The sequence below is a fragment of the Globicephala melas genome, chromosome 15, assembly GCF_963455315.2.
Source record: "Globicephala melas chromosome 15, mGloMel1.2, whole genome shotgun sequence".
Classification (NCBI taxonomy): domain Eukaryota; kingdom Metazoa; phylum Chordata; class Mammalia; order Artiodactyla; family Delphinidae; genus Globicephala; species Globicephala melas.
The window spans coordinates 71,899,333-71,916,885 of NC_083328.1; the positions used below are offsets into that span (position 1 = coordinate 71,899,333).

At 58.0% G+C, this 17,553-nt stretch overlaps 3 protein-coding genes across 11 annotated transcripts in view; 2 read left to right on the forward strand and 1 right to left on the reverse strand.

Moving 5' to 3' along the window:
• The window catches only part of CTSA (cathepsin A), a 34,466-nt gene extending 33,928 nt beyond the window's left edge, over window positions 1–538 (forward strand). For all 4 annotated transcript variants that reach the window (XM_030848714.3, XM_070043542.1, XM_070043541.1 and 1 more), the window contains exon 19: window positions 1–538. The gene's annotated coding sequence lies outside the window, so the exon portion shown is untranslated.
• Window positions 30–10,813, forward strand: PCIF1 (phosphorylated CTD interacting factor 1). 3 transcript variants are annotated; one of them, XM_030848708.3, is made up of 16 exons: window positions 30–169; window positions 1,527–1,669; window positions 1,761–1,885; window positions 3,145–3,282; window positions 3,460–3,590; window positions 3,705–3,859; window positions 4,513–4,660; window positions 4,755–4,838; window positions 5,098–5,197; window positions 6,256–6,418; window positions 7,126–7,298; window positions 7,441–7,527; window positions 7,613–7,797; window positions 8,450–8,543; window positions 8,636–8,811; window positions 8,909–10,811. In XM_030848708.3, exons 2-16 carry the CDS (start codon window positions 1,546–1,548, stop codon window positions 9,138–9,140), a joined length of 2,115 nt encoding a protein of 704 aa, XP_030704568.1. In that variant the 5' UTR covers window positions 30–169; window positions 1,527–1,545; the 3' UTR covers window positions 9,141–10,811. The 3 variants fall into 3 exon arrangements, with proteins under 3 accessions (XP_030704568.1, XP_030704567.1, XP_060140316.1); XM_030848707.3 differs by having other exon boundaries at window positions 130–268; XM_060284333.2 differs by lacking the exons at window positions 30–169; window positions 1,527–1,669 and having other exon boundaries at window positions 1,758–1,885; window positions 3,047–3,282; window positions 8,909–10,813.
• Window positions 10,207–17,553, reverse strand: part of ZNF335 (zinc finger protein 335) — an 18,854-nt gene continuing 11,507 nt past the window's right edge. For 2 of the 4 annotated variants that reach the window (XM_060284327.1, XM_030848706.2), the window contains exons 16-28: window positions 17,348–17,441; window positions 17,136–17,230; window positions 14,423–14,682; window positions 13,375–13,486; window positions 12,910–13,284; window positions 12,006–12,148; window positions 11,765–11,925; window positions 11,523–11,626; window positions 11,352–11,429; window positions 11,051–11,134; window positions 10,897–10,962; window positions 10,716–10,797; window positions 10,207–10,623 (exon numbers count right to left, since the gene is read on the reverse strand). In XM_060284327.1, the coding sequence (XP_060140310.1) occupies window positions 10,496–10,623; window positions 10,716–10,797; window positions 10,897–10,962; window positions 11,051–11,134; window positions 11,352–11,429; window positions 11,523–11,626; window positions 11,765–11,925; window positions 12,006–12,148; window positions 12,910–13,284; window positions 13,375–13,486; window positions 14,423–14,682; window positions 17,136–17,230; window positions 17,348–17,441 (1,782 nt within the window). In that variant the 3' untranslated portion in view covers window positions 10,207–10,495. Of the gene's footprint in view, window positions 10,624–10,715; window positions 10,798–10,896; window positions 10,963–11,050; window positions 11,135–11,351; window positions 11,430–11,522; window positions 11,627–11,764; window positions 11,926–12,005; window positions 12,149–12,909; window positions 13,487–14,422; window positions 14,683–17,135; window positions 17,231–17,347; window positions 17,442–17,553 lie in introns of all 4 variants that reach the window. The other 2 variants (XM_030848704.3, XM_060284326.2) reach the window with 1 other exon arrangement.

Sequence of the window (17,553 nt, forward strand, 5' to 3'; positions counted from 1 at the left end):
TTGCTGATGCAAGGAATCCCCTGGGCTCCCGTCCACTCCACTGCTGACCAGCCCACACGCCTGCACTGCACGCTTTCCTGCAGGCCTCCCCACTGCCTCTGTGGGACCAGGGGGGTCCATCTGGCCGGAGAAGAAAGCCCTCTCATGCTAGCGTTGCAGACCCCAGAGGGTGAGAGAAAGAGGGACCTTGTTCAGCCTTGAGACCTGTGGGTCCGCCCCGAGGCACCGGGAATTCCTCTTCCCCAGAGGACCAAGGCATCTCCCCTTGGTCAGTGGTTCCAAACCTTTTTATCCTGGCCCCCTTTTGTTGTATGTGTGTTCTCTTGTTCCCTGCATTTTTATCTGCCAAACTGTACAGACAAAGTAACCGTTCATTTTCCCCTTTCCAAATTAACAAAGATGTCTGTGACTGGGTGTACAATAAAATCAACAAGCCAGTGATCGCTATGATGTCGCCAACAACCGTCAGAGCTTCTGATTGTCATGAGATAATCAATGTGACAGCAGTCAGTTGATAAAATTTCAGTAGCAAAGATAACCAGTGTTTAAATGTGCCTTTGTGGTCTTTTTGTGGGTAAATGTTTGATTTCTTTTGGGTGTTGTGACATTGAAAACAACTTTAGGAGCACCAGGCTGACCTCAGTTGGCCCCTAGGAGTCTGACAGCCAGGTTGGGAACCACTTTGGCCATTGAGGCTTGTGCTGGGTGTGCTTTGGGTGGGGTAGTTAGGAATACAAATCAGAAGGAGCTGACCTTCTTCCTGGTGTTTAAAGTATGTTTTCACCTGGGGATTATGAAGGACTGAACTCGGTATTCCTTCTCAGTCCTACTGGTTCTTCCTGCTCTGTAGTGTAGAACAAGGCATCTAATTAGATGCCATGCCCCTTCCTGGGCTGTGCTGTGTTCCAGTTAGATTTTACTGGATAGGAAAAGGAAAGAGGAGCAGTTACTATTTCTTCTTACGGTAACAGCTTCTCAAGGGCAGACTCTGTTCTGTCTTGTCTGCCACTGTTGGTGCTTTGTAAACATTGGCAGAATGAATACAGCTCCTGCTGGGTCCAGGTACCATGCTGAGCACTGGAGAGAGCTGAACTGTACCCAGTACTGAGGCCTGGGAGTTCTGACAGTCTAATGGGGAGACAAACCAAGTTAATGGACCAGACTATTTGAGTGCTACAATCCTACAATCCTAGGACTCTGATCACCTAGCCTGGGGAAGGGAGGATCAAGGAAGGGTGCCTGGAGGATGTGGACCTAGTGGCAAGCCAGGCAGAGAAGTGGGGAAAGAGTATTCCAGGCCAAAAGAGCAACGGGAGTGCACCCATTTACAGTTGAGGGAACTGCAACTTAGAGCTGAGGGCTCCTGTGGCACAAGGCTGGCCGTCCAGGAAGGGACTGGATTGGTTTCTCCACATGTGCAGGTGGTCACTGGGGCCCTTGTGGATTGTAACTGGGGTGCAGTGCGGGGGTGGAACTGACCTCCATGCCCTGCTGGCCCTGACACCCTTCGGTCCTCTGTGTGGCAGGTCCGGTGTGGGTGCTGAGATGGCCAATGAGAATCACGGCAGCCCCCGGGAGGAAGCATCCTTGTTGAGTCACTCCCCAGGCACCTCCAATCAGAGCCAGCCCTGTTCTCCAAAGCCCGTCCGCCTGGTGCAGGACCTCCCAGGTACTGGCGAGGGGCAGTGGTTGGGTGGTGGGGTAGGAAGGGTGCCTGGAAAGCAGTCTTGACCCTGGCTGGGCTCCGTGCTTGCTTGCAGAGGAGCTGGTGCACGCTGGCTGGGAGAAGTGCTGGAGCAGAAGGGAGAACCGTCCCTACTACTTCAACCGATTCACCAACCAGTCCCTGTGGGAGATGCCCGTGCTGGGCCAGCACGATGTGATTGTGAGTGCCGGCCTCAGGCAGGGGTCTTGGCGGCTTCTGGCATCTGGGCCTTCCCCAAATGTACCCAGAGCAGCTATTATGTACCTAGCCCTGTGTCAGGACCTGGGGACACAATGCCAAGCAAGACAGACACAATCCTGCCCTCATGGAACCTATACTTCAGTAGGAGAGACTGACACCTATAAAGATGATTGTAGTGTACGATGCTGAATTCGTACTGCATGTTGGGCACTGTGCCTGTGATGTGGTTGTTAACAAGATAGACCTGGTCCTGCCTCTGCATGCTCAGGGGACAGTCTACTGGAGGGGCCAGGAGGATTACAGTATAGCACCTGCGTGAAGAATTGTGTCAGAGTACAGCCGGGATCCTTAGCGGGTCTGGGGAAGGGAAGGGGACAGGGAAGGCTTCTCTGTGAACCAGCGTTTAAGGTGGGAAGGTAGGCTGAGTGAAGTCGGGTGCGGGGAGGAGCACTGTCTGGGAACTGGAATGTCCACGTGATGGGGACGTGGGGGCACGGGCTGTCTGGCGGGAATGTGGGCTTTTGGATTGCCGTCAGTTGGGGCAGCCTTTCTTGGCACGATCCACCCCCATGTTGCAGATGAAGACACAGGCTCAGAGAGGGGAAGTGACTGGCTCAAGACCTCAAGCCAGTAAGAGGCAGAGCAGGACTCGCACCTGAGGGATTTCAGGGCTAGGCCCTGCTGCCCACCATCACACACATACCCTCGGTGTCTTCAAAAGACTTCCCAGAGTCTCTTGAGTTTTCCCTTTATTCCTAATTTTCATTCTAGTTCTTTTTTCTTTTTTCTGGCCGCTCTGAGCGGCTTGCGGAATCTTTAGTTCCCCCACCAGGTGTTGAACCTGCGCTCTCAGCAGTGAAAGCTCGGAGTCCTAACCACCGGACTGCCAGTGGAGTCCCCCATTCTGGTTCTTAAGGAGAAGCAGCTAACATGTACTGGGCACTGATCCCATGCCAGATGTCATGTTAAACTGGTCCTTTAATCACCTTTTCAGTGGCGAGGTCGGTCTCAGCTTGGCTGTTCTGAAGGTGAGGGAATTAGGAAGGGGAAGCACTCCCCCGGGGTGCACAGTCGCAAGGAGCAGGCAGGAGTGGAGCCGAGCGTCCCTCCCGCATCCCAGCCCCTCTGCTCTTCTCCAAGGAGTGGGAGCGGGGGCGCAGGAGGCGTCAGGCCTCCGCAGTACTGGGACTCCTAAGCCGCTGGCCCTGGTTGCAACTCTGCTGGTCTCCCTCCACCAGTCGGACCCTTTGGGGCTGAATGCGACCCCCCTGCCCCAAGACTCAAGCTTGGTGGAAACCCCCCCGGCTGAGAACAAGCCCCGAAAGCGGCAGCTCTCGGAAGAGCAGCCCAGTGGCAATGGCGTGAAGAAGCCCAAGGTGAGTGTGTGTGGACTCAGGAGCTGGCTGGGCCGTGGCAGCCCAGTCAGGTGCCCTGTGAGTGCTGAGCATCGGCAGACTGGTCAGGAGGGGGCCCGGGGCGCAGCTCACCAGGTGCACACGGCGTTGGCGCGTGGGCCAGCTCTCCTGACCTGACGCCTTTGACTCTTGCTCCAGATTGACATCCCCATGACACCCACGGGCCCGTCAGTGCCCAGCTCCCCCAGCATCCCAGGAACCCCAACCCTGAAGATTTGGGGGACATCCCCTGAAGATAAACAGCAGGCAGCTCTCCTCCGACCCACTGAGTGAGTCCCTGCTGATTGGCTTGGGAGTGCCGATCACCGATGGTCGGCCTGCCTGGGACTGTGGGGTGGCAAGCAGGGCATCCCTTTCCTCATTGCTCCCGTCTGTGCCCCAAGGGTGTACTGGGATCTCGACATTCAGACCAACGCTGTCATCAAGCACCGGGGGCCATCAGAGGTGCTGCCTCCGCATCCTGAGGTGGAGCTGCTCCGTTCCCAGCTCATCCTGAAGCTTCGGCAGCACTACCGGGAGCTGTGCCAGCAGCGAGAGGGTAACTGCCTCCTGGGCCCCAGCTTCCTTTGCTTCCATCCACCGTTAGCAAGAGCTAGGGCTTGGCCAGTGGAGCCCAGTGGTTGAGCGTGTGCTGTGGAGGGGTCCCGGCTCCACTAACCACTGGCTCTGTGACCTCGGGTTTATCGATTAACTTCTCTGCTCTTGAGTTTCCTCATCTGTAAGATAGCGACAGTAACAGTGCCTACATAAAGGGTGGCTGGGATCAGTAACGCCCAAACAACAAAACCAATCATTAACACTTCCAGTGCTCACTGTTTGCCAGGCACTGTTCGAAGCCTTGTCATGTATCTGTAAAAGGGCATAAAAACCCGAGCACCTGTACCTCACAGCGTTACTACAAGGAGTAAATGCGTAATAAACTGTAGCTTTTATTAAGTAGCAGGTAAGCCTGCTTAACTTGGCTGAAATATAGAATCCCTCCCTCCCCTCTGTTACCCTTTGTAACACCCTTTGTAAAACTAGCAATTCTCAGAATACTCTGGGAAATGTTGCCTAGGACTAAGCTCCTGACATAACAGGGGCTGTCTTGTTTACTGTTGCACCTCCAGTGCCCATGCCATGCCTCCTGTGCCGGCTGGCATGGAGCCCGCTGACTCAATCCAGACTTTCATCAGCTCTCCCGTCCCACAGGCATCGAGCCCCCCCGGGAATCCTTCAACCGCTGGATGTTGGAGCGCAAGGTCGTGGACAAAGGCTCTGATCCTCTGTTGCCGAGCAACTGCGAACCGGTCGTGTCACCTTCCATGTTTCGTGAAATCATGAATGACATTCCCATCAGGTACAGCCCCGCAGCTGCGGCCGACCCCGGCAACTTGGTTTGTGTGCCCAGGCCGGTATAGAAGGGCTCTAACTCTGCCTGCTCTCTAACCCAGGTTATCCCGAATCAAGTTCCGGGAGGAAGCCAAGCGTCTGCTCTTCAAATACGCAGAGGCTGCCAGGCGGCTCATCGAGTCCAGGTTTGGCTCCGTCTCGTGACCCTGGCACAAGGGGGCTCTGAGCAGAGTGGGGGAGGAGGGCACAGGCCATTTGGCCCACTCTCAGGGCCCTGTCCTTGCGCTTGGCGGCAGGAGTGGGGCCAGCTCCCAAAGGCAGAACAAGGGTCATGATGTCAGCCTGGGTTTGATGCCCAAATGCCAGTGGAAGTAGGATGGGAGGAGGAGGGAGGGTGGAGCAGACGCTCAACAGCCGGCCCCTTTATGTACCCTCAACTGGCAGGAGTGCATCTCCCGACAGCAGGAAGGTGGTCAAGTGGAACGTGGAGGATACCTTCAGCTGGCTGCGGAAGGACCACTCCGCCTCCAAGGAGGACTATATGGTGAGTGGCCGCAGCCGGAAGGCCAGCGGTGGAAAGGCTCTGTGGCCACCGTCTTCGAGAAGCCCACTCTGCCTGCCGAGGCTGGGCGGGCCCCCCGTCAGCCTTCTGTACAGTAGTACAGTGGACCTTCGACAGTCATCAGTCCCCAGACTCACATCTGAAGATGTTCCTCTAGGCTCCTGGCTTTCTCCCAGAGAACATTTCCGTTCGCGTTCTTAATAGAATCCTGTGCTCGGCCACACACCATAAGTAGCTGCCTTTTCAACTTAATGAATGTTCAACACCTCCCTGTAGATTTTTGGAAACAGATCGACAAACTGCCTTTTCTTGGGTGTGTGTGGCCCTATTTCAGTTAAGAGCTACTACCAGATTCAATCGCCCACTTTAATGTGTTCAAAACAATTCTGTTTTCTGGCCCAAACCCATCACTTCTTTAACTCTCCACCAGCACTAGCAACGGGCTTTCTTTTCAGGACCATTTTTCACAAGAGACAAGGTTTTGCACTTCACGATAGTAACTGTGTACTTGACACGTAGAGAGTGACAAAGGTAGGTGTACTCACTAGCCAGAGTGACTCACTTTCACCCATCACTTTGACACGTGCAATTCAGTATAATTACAAATTGCTAAAAGCTCAAATTGCAAATCTGCAGTGACCACAGGGCCCCTGTCTTACAACAGTCTTTCTCCCCGTAGACTGCAAATGCCTTATAAGCAGGGATTGTGCCTGGTTTGTCTGTTTCCCCAGCAAGTATCAAGGGATTTGGCCCAGTGTAACCCCAACAATAAGTGCTGGCATTTATCGGACACTTACTGTATGCCAGGAGCTTGGCAAGCCCTTAATGGGAATGATCGCATTTAATATTCAAACTGCCCTGTTAGGTAAGTATTTTGTGTTCCCTTAGCAGCTGAGGAATAAGATTCACAGATGCTGAGGGATTTGTCCAAGTGACACAGCTAGTAAGTAGCAGAGCCTGTTTCGGAACGAGGACTGTTGGAATCTAACAGCCCTCCCCAGCCCGCCCACCAGAGCCCTGATCAGGAGTGTCTCCTCCAGGATCGCCTGGAGCATCTGCGGAGGCAGTGTGGCCCCCACGTCTCGGCCGCAGCCAAGGACTCCGTGGAGGGTATCTGCAGTAAGATCTACCACATCTCTCTGGAGTACGTCAAACGGATCCGAGAGAAGCACCTTGCCATTCTCAAGGAAAACAACATCCCAGGTAAGGCGCCAGGTGGCGAGGAGCCAGCTGTGACGCCACCAACTCGGTATCCCGGGCCCTGACAAAGGGACAAGTGAGGCTGAGCCTCAAGGCCGCCAGCTGGTTTGGGGAAGCCTGTTTCTCCCGGCAGCGCTTGGGGCGAGACATGCTGTGGCCTTCGGCTCTGGGGTTTTAGCACTCCTCTAGGAAACAGAAGAAGGGATGAGAAAGGGAGAGCCGGAGGAGGGAGAGCGAGACAGGCCAGGGCTAAGTAGTCAGGTGGACCTGCTTCACATCCGTTCTCTGCAAGCCTCACTGAGGTGAGACACCTGGCCACAGGAGCGTGTGAGGATTCCCTGGGAACTAAAGTGCTGGGCCCCAAAAGATCCCTAAATAAGGTATTGTGACTATGATGACGAAGCAGTGCAGGTCTCATACTTCTGCCTGGCAACAAACCCACAGCTTGGCTACCAGGCCCCAAGGCATGGTGGCCCGGGGGCCCGAGTCAGTACGGAGCGTGTTGACGTGGGCCACTGGTTCTCGCGCCTGCCAGTTGCCTAGCTGTTTCCTTCGTTACCGAACTGTCTGAGCTGCAGTTTGCACCTCCACAGGGTGAGACTTACCGCCCTTGGTTACTGGGCTGCGCGTGTGAAGCGCCTGGCCCTCGGTAGGCACTGAGGCTGTCCAGGGTGAGAGTTGGCGGCCCCTCACTCTTCTCCTGCCCACAGAGGAGGTGGAGGCCCCCGAGGTGGAGCCCCGCCTGGTGTACTGCTATCCAGTACGGCTGGCCGTGTCTGCACCTCCCATGCCCAGCGTGGAAATGCACGTGGAGAATAACGTGGTCTGCATCCGGTATAAGGGCGAGATGGTCAAGGTCAGCCGCAACTACTTCAGCAAGCTGGTAAGAGCTGGGGGGTGGGGGAGGCAGGTGCCCCAGGAGGGGGGTGTGAAGGGCTGATCTTTCTGGACCTGGAGTCCTCTGCAGGAGGCAGTGACGAGGGAGGGAAGGGCTGCTGCTGAAGCCCCTGCTTTCTGTCCTACAGTGGCTCCTTTACCGCTACAGCTGCATCGACGATTCTGCCTTTGAGAGGTTCCTGCCCCGAGTCTGGTGTCTTCTCCGCCGGTACCAGGTACGGGCCTGGGGCAGCTGGAGTGGGGGCTCCTCTGGAGCGGGGGGAGGCTGCGCCCCAGAGGCTGAGCGCCGCTGCTCTGCAGATGATGTTCGGCGTGGGCCTCTACGAGGGGACAGGCCTGCAGGGGTCGCTGCCCGTGCACGTCTTCGAGGCCCTCCACCGGCTTTTCGGCGTCAGCTTTGAGTGCTTCGCCTCACCCCTCAACTGCTACTTTCGCCAGTACTGCTCCGCCTTCCCCGACACGGACGGCTACTTCGGCTCCCGCGGGTGAGGGTCCGGGCCCGGTGGGTTCCCGCTTGCCCAGGCAGCCATCCTCCAGAGCACAGAGCCCACCTGGGTCAGCTGCTCCCCGAGGCTTGAGGGCTTTGGAGCTGGGCAGTCTGGGGTGGAATCCCTGCCCCGCCCCCACCCCCCCAGCTGTGTGACCTGGGACATGTGGCTCAGTGTCTGGGAGCCTGTGCCACGCCCTCACCCAGCCTGTGGCTCTCAAGAGAATTAGCCCAGGTGTGGAGCAGCAGCGCCTGGTTCCGGGCACTGAGAGGAGTGAGAGGTGTGGCGGGGGCCTGGGGGTGCGGATGGATGAGAGAGGCAGCTGCCGCCCGGCTAGCAAGAGGGCAAGCTCAGCAGCAGGGGATTCCTGGGTGTGGCTCGTGCTGTGGTGGCACTGGGATCAGAACTGGACTGGGGCTCCAGCTCCTCCACTAACCAGTTCAGTGAACTTGGGTCACCAAGCCCGAGCCTCTGTGTCCTCATCCATTCAACAGAGATGGCCACGCCTTGTCCCAGAATTAGGGTGACTCGTGGCCTCTGGCCTGCCCAGAGCCATCTCTCCAACGTGGCTGCCTACACGTGGGGGCAGCGCCTGTGTTTGGTGGAGGGACTGGGTCCTGGGACCTGAAATGCTCGCCTCTGTCCCCAGGCCCTGCCTGGACTTCTCCCCGCTGAGTGGTTCCTTCGAGGCCAACCCTCCCTTCTGCGAGGAGCTCATGGATGCCATGGTCTCTCACTTTGAGGTGGGTGTGTCGCCACGGGTGGGGGGCGGCGAGCAAGATGGCCGGCTGCTGGAGGGCCAGGCCCTGATGGCCACCGTGGGCCCCTCCCACAGAAACTGCTCGAGAGCTCGCCAGAGCCCCTGTCCTTCATCGTGTTCATCCCCGAGTGGCGGGAACCCCCGACCCCAGCGCTCACCCGCATGGAGCAGAGCCGCTTCAAGCGCCACCAGCTGGTCCTGCCCGCCTTCGAGCACGAGTACCGCAGCGGCTCCCAGCATGTCTGCAAGAAGTGGGTGCTGGGCGGGCGGGGCAGGGGGGCTGGGCTGCCGGGCAGGGCTGACCAGGCCGGGCCGGGCCCCTCCCTGAGCCGCTGCCTCTGCCCGCAGGGAGGAAATGCACTACAAGGCTGTCCACAGCACGGCCGTGCTCTTCCTACAGAACGACCCTGGATTTGCCAAGTGGGGGCCGACGCCTGAGCGGCTGCAGGAGTTGAGCGCCGCCTACCGGCAGTCGGGCCGCAGCCATGGCTCTGTCGGCTCCTCGTCGTCCTCCTCGGAGGCCAAGGACAGGGACTCAGGCCGCGAGCAGGGCCCCAGCCGGGAGCCTCACTCCACTTAACACATCCTGCGGGGAGGAGGAGCCCCAGGGTGCTGGTCTGGACTGCTGGCGCTCAGGCCTCCTGGGGCTGAGTGGATCCCAGGACCCTCCTTCTGGGGTGGCAGCAGGACCCAGACTGCCAATGACATAGGAAGATTACAGCTCTGTCAGGGCTTCCCCTCCCTGCCCGCATCCCCCCAACCTCCCACCTCAAACTCACTCCAAGTCCCCTGTAAATAGGCCCCACGCCTTCCCTTCCTTCCTGGCCCCCATCATGTTGCCACCTTGTTTCATTTGTAAAAGGAAATACAGAACCACCTCCCCCCCTCAAGAATGTGTGAGGGTCTTGAGGGCAGAGAAGGCTGAGGAACCTGGAGCGACTTCTGGGACCACAGTCCGCTACATCCAGGCTCACCTTCTCATGAGCCCTGGGCCCGCACACCCAACCGAGGGCTCCGGTATCTTACTAACTTCTCATCCTGTCGTCCCCACACCTGGGTCCCTGGTGGCCTCCGCCTACGTCCAGGAGGTCTGAAGGGTCCAGAGCCCTCCCTGCATCAATAATCTGCAAGCCCCAAACTCCCACAGCTGCTATCAGCTTCACTGATCCCTCTGGGGAGCAGAGGGCAGGTAGCTGTGTCGAGGCAGAAACCTAGATGCCTGCTGGCCCTGGAGCCAGCACAGTGAGTGGGCAGCCAGCTGTGTTTTCCAGTCAAGGATCAGGAGGAAGAGCAGGTCAGAGGCACCTGGTCGGGGCATGTGGCCTCTGCAGGCACCTGGCTGTGCTCTGAGGACCTCTAGGCAAGGAGCCAGTGCTCCCCCGAGGCCGGGGAGGAGGCAGGGTCTGAAGGTGCTCAGTGGGGCTTTCACCAGCTTAGCCATCTCTCCCAGTATCGGGCCTTTGCCCCGAGGGTCTGCCCTGGTGGGCCACTGTACTTACAGAGGCAGGCCAAGATGATGCACTGCGGGGCTGGGCAGCTTCCACCTCGTTTCCACCCTTGCGGGCTGTGGTGGGCTCCTCCTCCTTCCTAAATCCTTGCCTCGTTCTGGCTGTAGCAGCACATGGACAAAGTGAGCTGGCCAAGGCTGGACTCTGGTCCCTTTATTGAGACTGAGGGGCCAGTGGGTCCATCCAAACAAAAATAAATCTCTCTCCCAAAGCCTGCCTGCAGGCTGGGGCCCGCAGCATGTCCTGGCTGGGGCCCACGGCTGTCCCCTAACCCCAGCAGCACAGGTCTGGCTCCCCAGGAGTGATAGGATGCTGGCTGCTCAGTATCTGGAGATCCTAGGTGGAGCAGCGAGGGAGTCCCAGTGGGCCCCCCCACCCCAAGCAGGGCTGGCCCCAATATCCATGGTCTTTGTTGGGCCCCTGGGGCTCAGTCATCGGTCAGGGTGATGACGTCGTACTCGATGCCCTGATGTTGCAGCTGTTGGATGTGTTCAGGCACTGCCTCCTCCGTGCCGAATAGGCCTTGGGCTTGGGCCATGGCAGCATCGGCCACCGCTGCCAGGGGAGGGGAAAGGATGGTGAGCCTGAGGCCCAGGAACTAGGCCTGGGCCCCAGGCCCCCAAGACCCTCAGGGTCCAGCCCCATACCTGTGACAGCTGAGTGTGCTGCAGCCTCAAGCTGGGCCTGTGTGACAAGCTGCTGGCCTGGGGACACCGGCACATACTGGATCTGGAGGAGAGAGGCAGATCGAGATGTGGCCAATGAGATGTGGCCTTACCAGGACCCCTGCCTGTGGCCCTGGCTCCACCTGGTCCCCAAGGGCCCTACCTGGGACTCCTGAAGGAACGGCGCCCCTTGTTCATACTGGATGTGTGTGATCTGGCCCTCCTGTACCTGGAGAGAGAGAGCCAATCCAGTTACTCTCCAAGGAGGATGTACACCCCTCTTCTCACTCCTCACCTGCGTCCCAGGCCTGGCCTACCTGGATGTGATGGCCCTCCGGGACCACGACATATTCCTGGGGGAGCAGGTGCTGGACTCCGTCCTGGGAGATGATGTACTGTACCTGAGGAAGGGGGGAGAAGAGGCAGGTGCTGGGGCCCCGCTCCTTGGGAGCTCAGCGAGGAAGGTAGAGCAGGGGGGTCAGGGACACCCTGTCAGCAATGGCAGGTGGAGGAGGAGTTTGGAAAGTACCGTTCCCCCAACCCCTTCCTGGGAATGGGGCCTGGAGGTTGGGGGGAGGAGGGCGGGCACTCAGGGCTGAGGTGGCGGCAGCAGCTCACCTGGTTATCAGATGTCACCAGGTGCTGGACCATCTGGCCATCTGCTGTAGTGATCTCTTGGATGTAGGTGGCTTCCTCCTGTCAGGGCCAGGTCAGCTCTAGCTTCAGATTTCTGTGTGCCCTCACCCCTGCCCATGACCTGCCAGCAGGGCCCCCAGCCCAGGCTCTCACCTGATCGGTCACTGTCTGTTCCTGGGCCACAATGATGTGTTCCTGGCCCAGTGCCTGCTGTAGCCGCTCTGGGCCCAGGACCCCGTGACTGGACTGGAGTGCAGCTGGGCAGAGAGGGGTGGACGCTCGTTCAGGGGCTCCAGGGGAACCTGAGACGCCCTGGCCCCGCCCTGGTCCAAGGGTGCCTTCTGGGGCAGTGGCTCAAGTCCTTTGTCCACCCCGGGGCCCCAGGCGCCACTCACTGTGCAGCGTGGCCAGCGTCTCCTCGTCACTGTTCAGGATGATGGTCTGGGTGGGGGTCTTGGTCTGGGCCGGGGCCCGCGTGGTCGGGGTTGCCACCTTCCTCCCATCGGGACTGTGCAGCCGCTGGATGTGGAACTTGAGGTGCCCGTTCCGGTTGAAGCTGAGGGCGAAGGAAGGCGGCTCAGGGGCGGCCCCACGACGCGTGCCCGGCAACCCCTGCCCGCCTGCGCCCGGCCTCACCGCTGCCCGCAGAGGTGGCACTCGAAGGGCTTCTCGTTGGTGTGGGTCAGCATGTGGCGCCGCAGATCCTTCTTGTTCTTGGAAGCGAAGCTGCACTGGTTGCACTGGTGGGGCCGCAGGCTTGAGTGCTGCGCCATGTGGGCCTGCAGATGGGGCAGTCGGGGCACCGGCTGGGTGAGGACAGATGGCTCCGCACGGACAGGGGAGCCAGGGACCCTGACCTCAGGCGCGGTGGATGTGGGAGGAGCTGGGTGAGAAGTACCAGCCAGGCCAAGGTCTGGCACTGCTGGGTGTTCGAGAGCCACGAGCTCGGTCGTGAGGCCGCTCGGAAAGCCCTGTGTCTGCTGACACTCAGCTCACCCCTGTGAGACGTACAGGCTCAAAGAGGGGCCTCTGAAGGTCGCCCCCAGCTCTGACACTCTGGGTTCTGGGCCCCGCTCCCCTCACTGAGCCACTGTGAGGATTCAGCACGCGCTCGGATCTGAGAACCGATGATTTTCGGGTGAACAGACGGAGTCCCCGGAACCGACCCCCGCACCTCCCTGGGACACTGTGCCCTCAGTGTTCTGGACGACTCGACTCTCCCCAGCTGCCTCACGCCACCGCTCCTCTGCTCCTGCAGGCCCAGCTCAGCCATCACCTCTGGGACATCCCCCCAGCACCCCAAGTCCACGTGACTCGTTCCCCATCTGTGCTCTGCTGTGCGCACTTAGTTCACACTGGGGACGCTGTCGGGTGTTAGTCACCGCCTGGCGTGCCTCCCCGCCAGACTGAGCCCCCTGAGAGCTGGGGCCTTGCTGAGTCATCTCTGACCCCAGCAGGGAGCGGAGGACCTGGCCTGGGGGGGTACTCAGTCCAGGCTTGTTACACAGACGGGTGCCAGCAGGGGGACGGGGGCACCTACCCGGACCTCGGGCCACTGGCGAGCGCTGAAGGGGCAGTCGGGACACTTGAAGGCACTAGGCCCAGCGTGGGCCCGTTTGTGACTTTCCATCTCAGCTCGGCCGGGGAAGGCCTCAGCGCAGATCTTGCAGGAAAACTTCTTTGACGACGCAGTGGCTGCAGATGGTGGCGAGGGGGGCACTACCAGGCCCAGGGCTTTGCTGGCAGCAGGAGGTGGGGAGGCAGAGCCCTGGGGGTCCCCCACTCGGCGGGTCCTGGCTGGAGACGGGGGCTCAGGGCCGTCTCTGGGCAGCCCCCCACACTGCAGCAAGGGCCACTTGGCTCCAGAGGCCAGGGCGTCTGGACTTGGGAAGGAGATGGGGCCATGTGCAGTCAGCTGTGGACAGGCAGGGGAGCGTGAGGCTTGGAGCGACGGAGGGAGGCAGGAAGAAATGGGAAGAGTAGAGGTGGCTACCCCTAGCCTCACCTCGATGTGGTGCAGCTGGGTCCCGTCGGCGGCCATGATGAAGTGGGTACCAGCTTCTTTCAAGGTGTCACTCACAACCGCGGCCTGGGCTGCCTCCCCGGGGGGCTCCTCGCTGTGGGCAGAGGAGGGGGGGTAAGGCAGCGTTCCAGGAGAGGATGGAGGGCCACAGGAGTCCCCTTCCCCAAGAAAGGCATCAACTGAGGAGTGACTGCCACCGCAGGTTGACCCCTGGCTCCTCCCTTTACCAGCCGAACCTCCGCTGCCTCTGCGTAAATGGCGACCAAGTGTCCAGAGATCGTCCTTCTCAGAAGCGGTCATCCCTGCCCCCTCGATGGGCATGCTGGGGGGTGGCGAGGTGAAGGGCTCCAGGGGTCAAGCCCAAGTCTGACCAGGTGGGGCAGGAGGAGAGGGCGAGTGGGGAGGCAGGGCTGCAAGGACCCACGGGCCAAGGGTAAAGGGCAGATGCTGAGAGACTGGGCTGCCCAGGTGCCGGCCCAGGGATTCTGACTCCCATCCCAGCTGAACAATCTGGTACTTGAATTCAGGGCTTCCTCAGACTGCCCAGGGGTTCAGCGAACATGCGAAACATAAACGTTTCTGCCCCAAACGTGCTCAGTGTAGAGAAAGCCAAGTGCAGCTGCAGGGCCTCCAATGTCGCTAAGGAGCCTGAGCTCGTTCCTAAAACGACCTCAGGGACCGTCCCATACAAGGAGGACGTGGGCTTTGGAACCACAGAGACCAGGGTCAGATCTACAGCCTGTCTGCCCTTAGGTGGGTTACTTCGCCTCCCTCCTCATTTGTAAAGAGAGGGAAACATGCGTCTCGTGGGAATGCTTTAGGGAGGTCACGAATGTCACGTGCCCGGCACATCTTCAGTGGCTCTTGATCTCCTGAAGGGACACGACACCCCTACAGCCCAATTGTTTTACGTGTATTAGGAGTTTTACCTCCTGCCAACTAGGCTTGGGTGGGCGGGGTCCTCATCTGACTCCCCCCAGCACACCTATAAACGGCTGGAGCGGGGGGTCTCGCAGGCAGCAGATCTCACCTGTAAGGTGTGCCAGGAGCCGATGTGCCCTCCTCCATGGTGGGTGCCGTGATGACGCTGTAGCCAGCCCCGCCAAATGGCCCAGGCGCCAGGGTGATCTGCTGTAGGTCCGGGGTGCCTAGCTGGCTCTCGGCGGCCACGCTGCCCCCTGGCTCTGCCATGTGGAGGGCTACCACTTGGGGAGTGGCACCTGCTGGGGAGGGCTGCCCACCAGAGGATGCGAACCCTGCTTCCACGTCCTCTGACTTCACCACAGCCACCTGCAACGGCACAAGTGGCAAAGGAGCTGGCGTTCAAGGCCCTTTTCTATCTCAGGGCCTCAAAGCTCACCCACGGTCTGGCGGGACCCAGTGCCACCACGACGTATTCACACGAGCCCAACTGTGTGTTCCTGGCAACTGGAAAGAGACTTAACGAGAACAGGCTAGAGCGTTACCACCCCCCAAGGGCACTGGGCAACGTCTGGAGACATTTTTGGTTGCCACAATTGGTTGGCACCTAGGGGGCAGAAGCCAGAGATGCTGCCAAACATGCCAGACAAGCAGGACAGCCCCCTCAGCAAGGAGTTATCTGGCCCAAAGCGCCAAGGATAAGAAATCCTGAAGTAGAGGAACAAGTGGCAGACCGTTTAAGAAAAAAATGCAATCGTCAGAGTCTACCTCACATTCTACTCCAAAGCCTGCTTCAAATGTTTTCAAGATTGAAATGTAACAAATAAAACTTGAGACATATTAAAAGAAAATATGGATATTCCTATAATCCTTGGGGTGGGAAGTTTCCTAATCATGACAGAATATGTTAAAACCTACAGAAAAACAAACCATAAAATGAGATCAGAAAACAAAGAAGCTGGGGGCGTGGGGGGAGATGGTATTTAATAATTCACATAAGAGATAAAAAGTGGAGTTCCCACACATACAAAGAGCCCTTGCAAAGTTACACAAAAGAGATTAATAATTTAATGGAAAAATAGATACAGGGCACAAACATACATCAGAGAAGAAATAAAATGGTCTATGAACATAAAGAAAGAAACTCGATCCCTTTTGTGATCACAAAATTATAAACTAAGACCCTGACATATACTTCCATCACATGGAAGAGATTTATAAAAACTGATGCCCAGCGCTGGCGAGGCTGTGAGGAAGCACACGCTAGTGGTGGTCATGTAACTGACATAGCTTTTATGAGGTGTCACGCCTTGGGACCCACTGATTCTATTTACTTCTAGGAGGCTTTTTTTTCCCCCAACTAAAAAACATGTTTATGAGCACCCGAAAATGTATGTGCACTGAAGCACTGCCTTGAGTTAATGACAAGGAAGCCACCCACGCGTAAAGGCCTGACGAAATAAGCTTCAGAACATCCCTAGGACGGAATGACGTGGAGGCGTCAGGAAGGACTGGACGTGTGTGTGTGGCCAGGCTGTGCCTCACACACTGCAGAGGGAAGAAAAGCTAGGCTGCCTGTGAGCGCGGATGGCGTGATCTCATTTTTTAAGGATCAGGAGGTCTCTGTGTTAGTGAGCACGTGGACAAAACTGCAGAAACGCTTATTAACCTGTTAACAGTGGAATCGGAGGGGAGGGGAGGAACCTTAAGGACTTTCACCTTCTGAAGAGAACAATTCTTAACGCTCATTTTGGGTTTCACAAGCGTATGTTTTTGTAATCAGAAAAACAAACCAACCAAAATGGATGATACTGGCATGAGAACGGCAAACAGAGCAATAGAACAGAACTTGTCTAGAAACAGACTCCTGTACCTGGGGGAATCCAGTGCACGATAAAGGGGATGCTTTGAACCACTGGGGAAAATGGGAGGATTCGATTTATTGCACTGGACAACTTCTGGGAAAAAAGTAAACTTAGTCCCCTACCTTTCTGCACACACCAAAAGTGAATTCCAGGTGGAGTAAAAATTTAAGTGTAAAAAATGAAACCCTAAGAAGAAAATACAAACGAATGTTTATATAATCTTGAGGTGAAGAGGCCTAAGGATGATACCACAGGCAAAAACTATAAAAGCCTGATACGTTGAACTATCTAAAAATGTAGAATTTCTACACACCCCCAGATGCCACAAACTAAACCCTCTGAAGATTCCAGGTCCAACAGCAGGCTCCCCTCCACAGAGCGCTGTCCCCCAGCAGCACGTCACTGTTCCAAGCTGCTGGAATTCATCATCTCAAACACAGTCTCCATCTTTTCAAGAGGCTGGGAGATGGGAGGTGCTAACAAAACTCTCTCCGCCTTAGAGAATCTGGAGAGGCACGGGGGGAGGGGAGGGAGAAGTAAAGATGATGAACCTGGGCGAAGATGTGCTAGGCTTAAGGTGCACGGAGCATGTGAGAGGTCGGAGCTCAGGAAAGCCTTGGGAGCCTCTGGGCTGTGGGAGGTGGCGTGGAATGAGGGTGCTAGGCTAGATGGGAAGCTAGTTCAGCCTCATGGGCACGGGCAGTGCTTACTGCTCAGCATGGCGGAGACCGCTGGTGACTCCGGACAGCGGAGTGGGAGAGCCTCTGCCCTCCCGGGGCCTCCCTGGCACAGCGGTCCCCCTCCTCTGCGTCTGCCCACTGGGTTTCAGTGGATCTGTCTCCCACTGACTGGGAGCTCCCTGAGGGCAGGGCACGTCTACTCCATCACTAGCCTCCGCTCCCAGCGTCCAGCGCAGACCTGGCACCACGGGTAAAGCCGGGCCGGGGAGGAGCTCACCTGCAGGGCCGCGCTGCCCAGCTCCCGCCGAGCACTCATGTTCAGCAACAGGTCCAAGGCTGTCTGTGTGGCCATGGCCGTCGACTCCTCAGCTCCTGGGTGGGTGGGACCTGAGCCTTAGAAATGGCTGGAAAACTGGCACCCAACGCCCTCTTCCCCAGCTTCCGGCCCCCACCGGCACGAGCCCTGCCCCTGCTCCCACCAGAACTCACCTTGCTGGTAGATGATGGTAGCACCACCCAGGGTGTCAGAACACAGCAGCGGGGGTGTCTCGGGTGACTGGAGAGGTGCTGCCTCTGGCGGGATCTGCGGGGTGGGAATATGGCCAAGGGTGACAGGGGGCAGGCTCAGATTCAAGTGCATTCACCAAGCACCTCCTATGTGCCAGACACTTTACAGCTATTGGCTTGTTTCATCT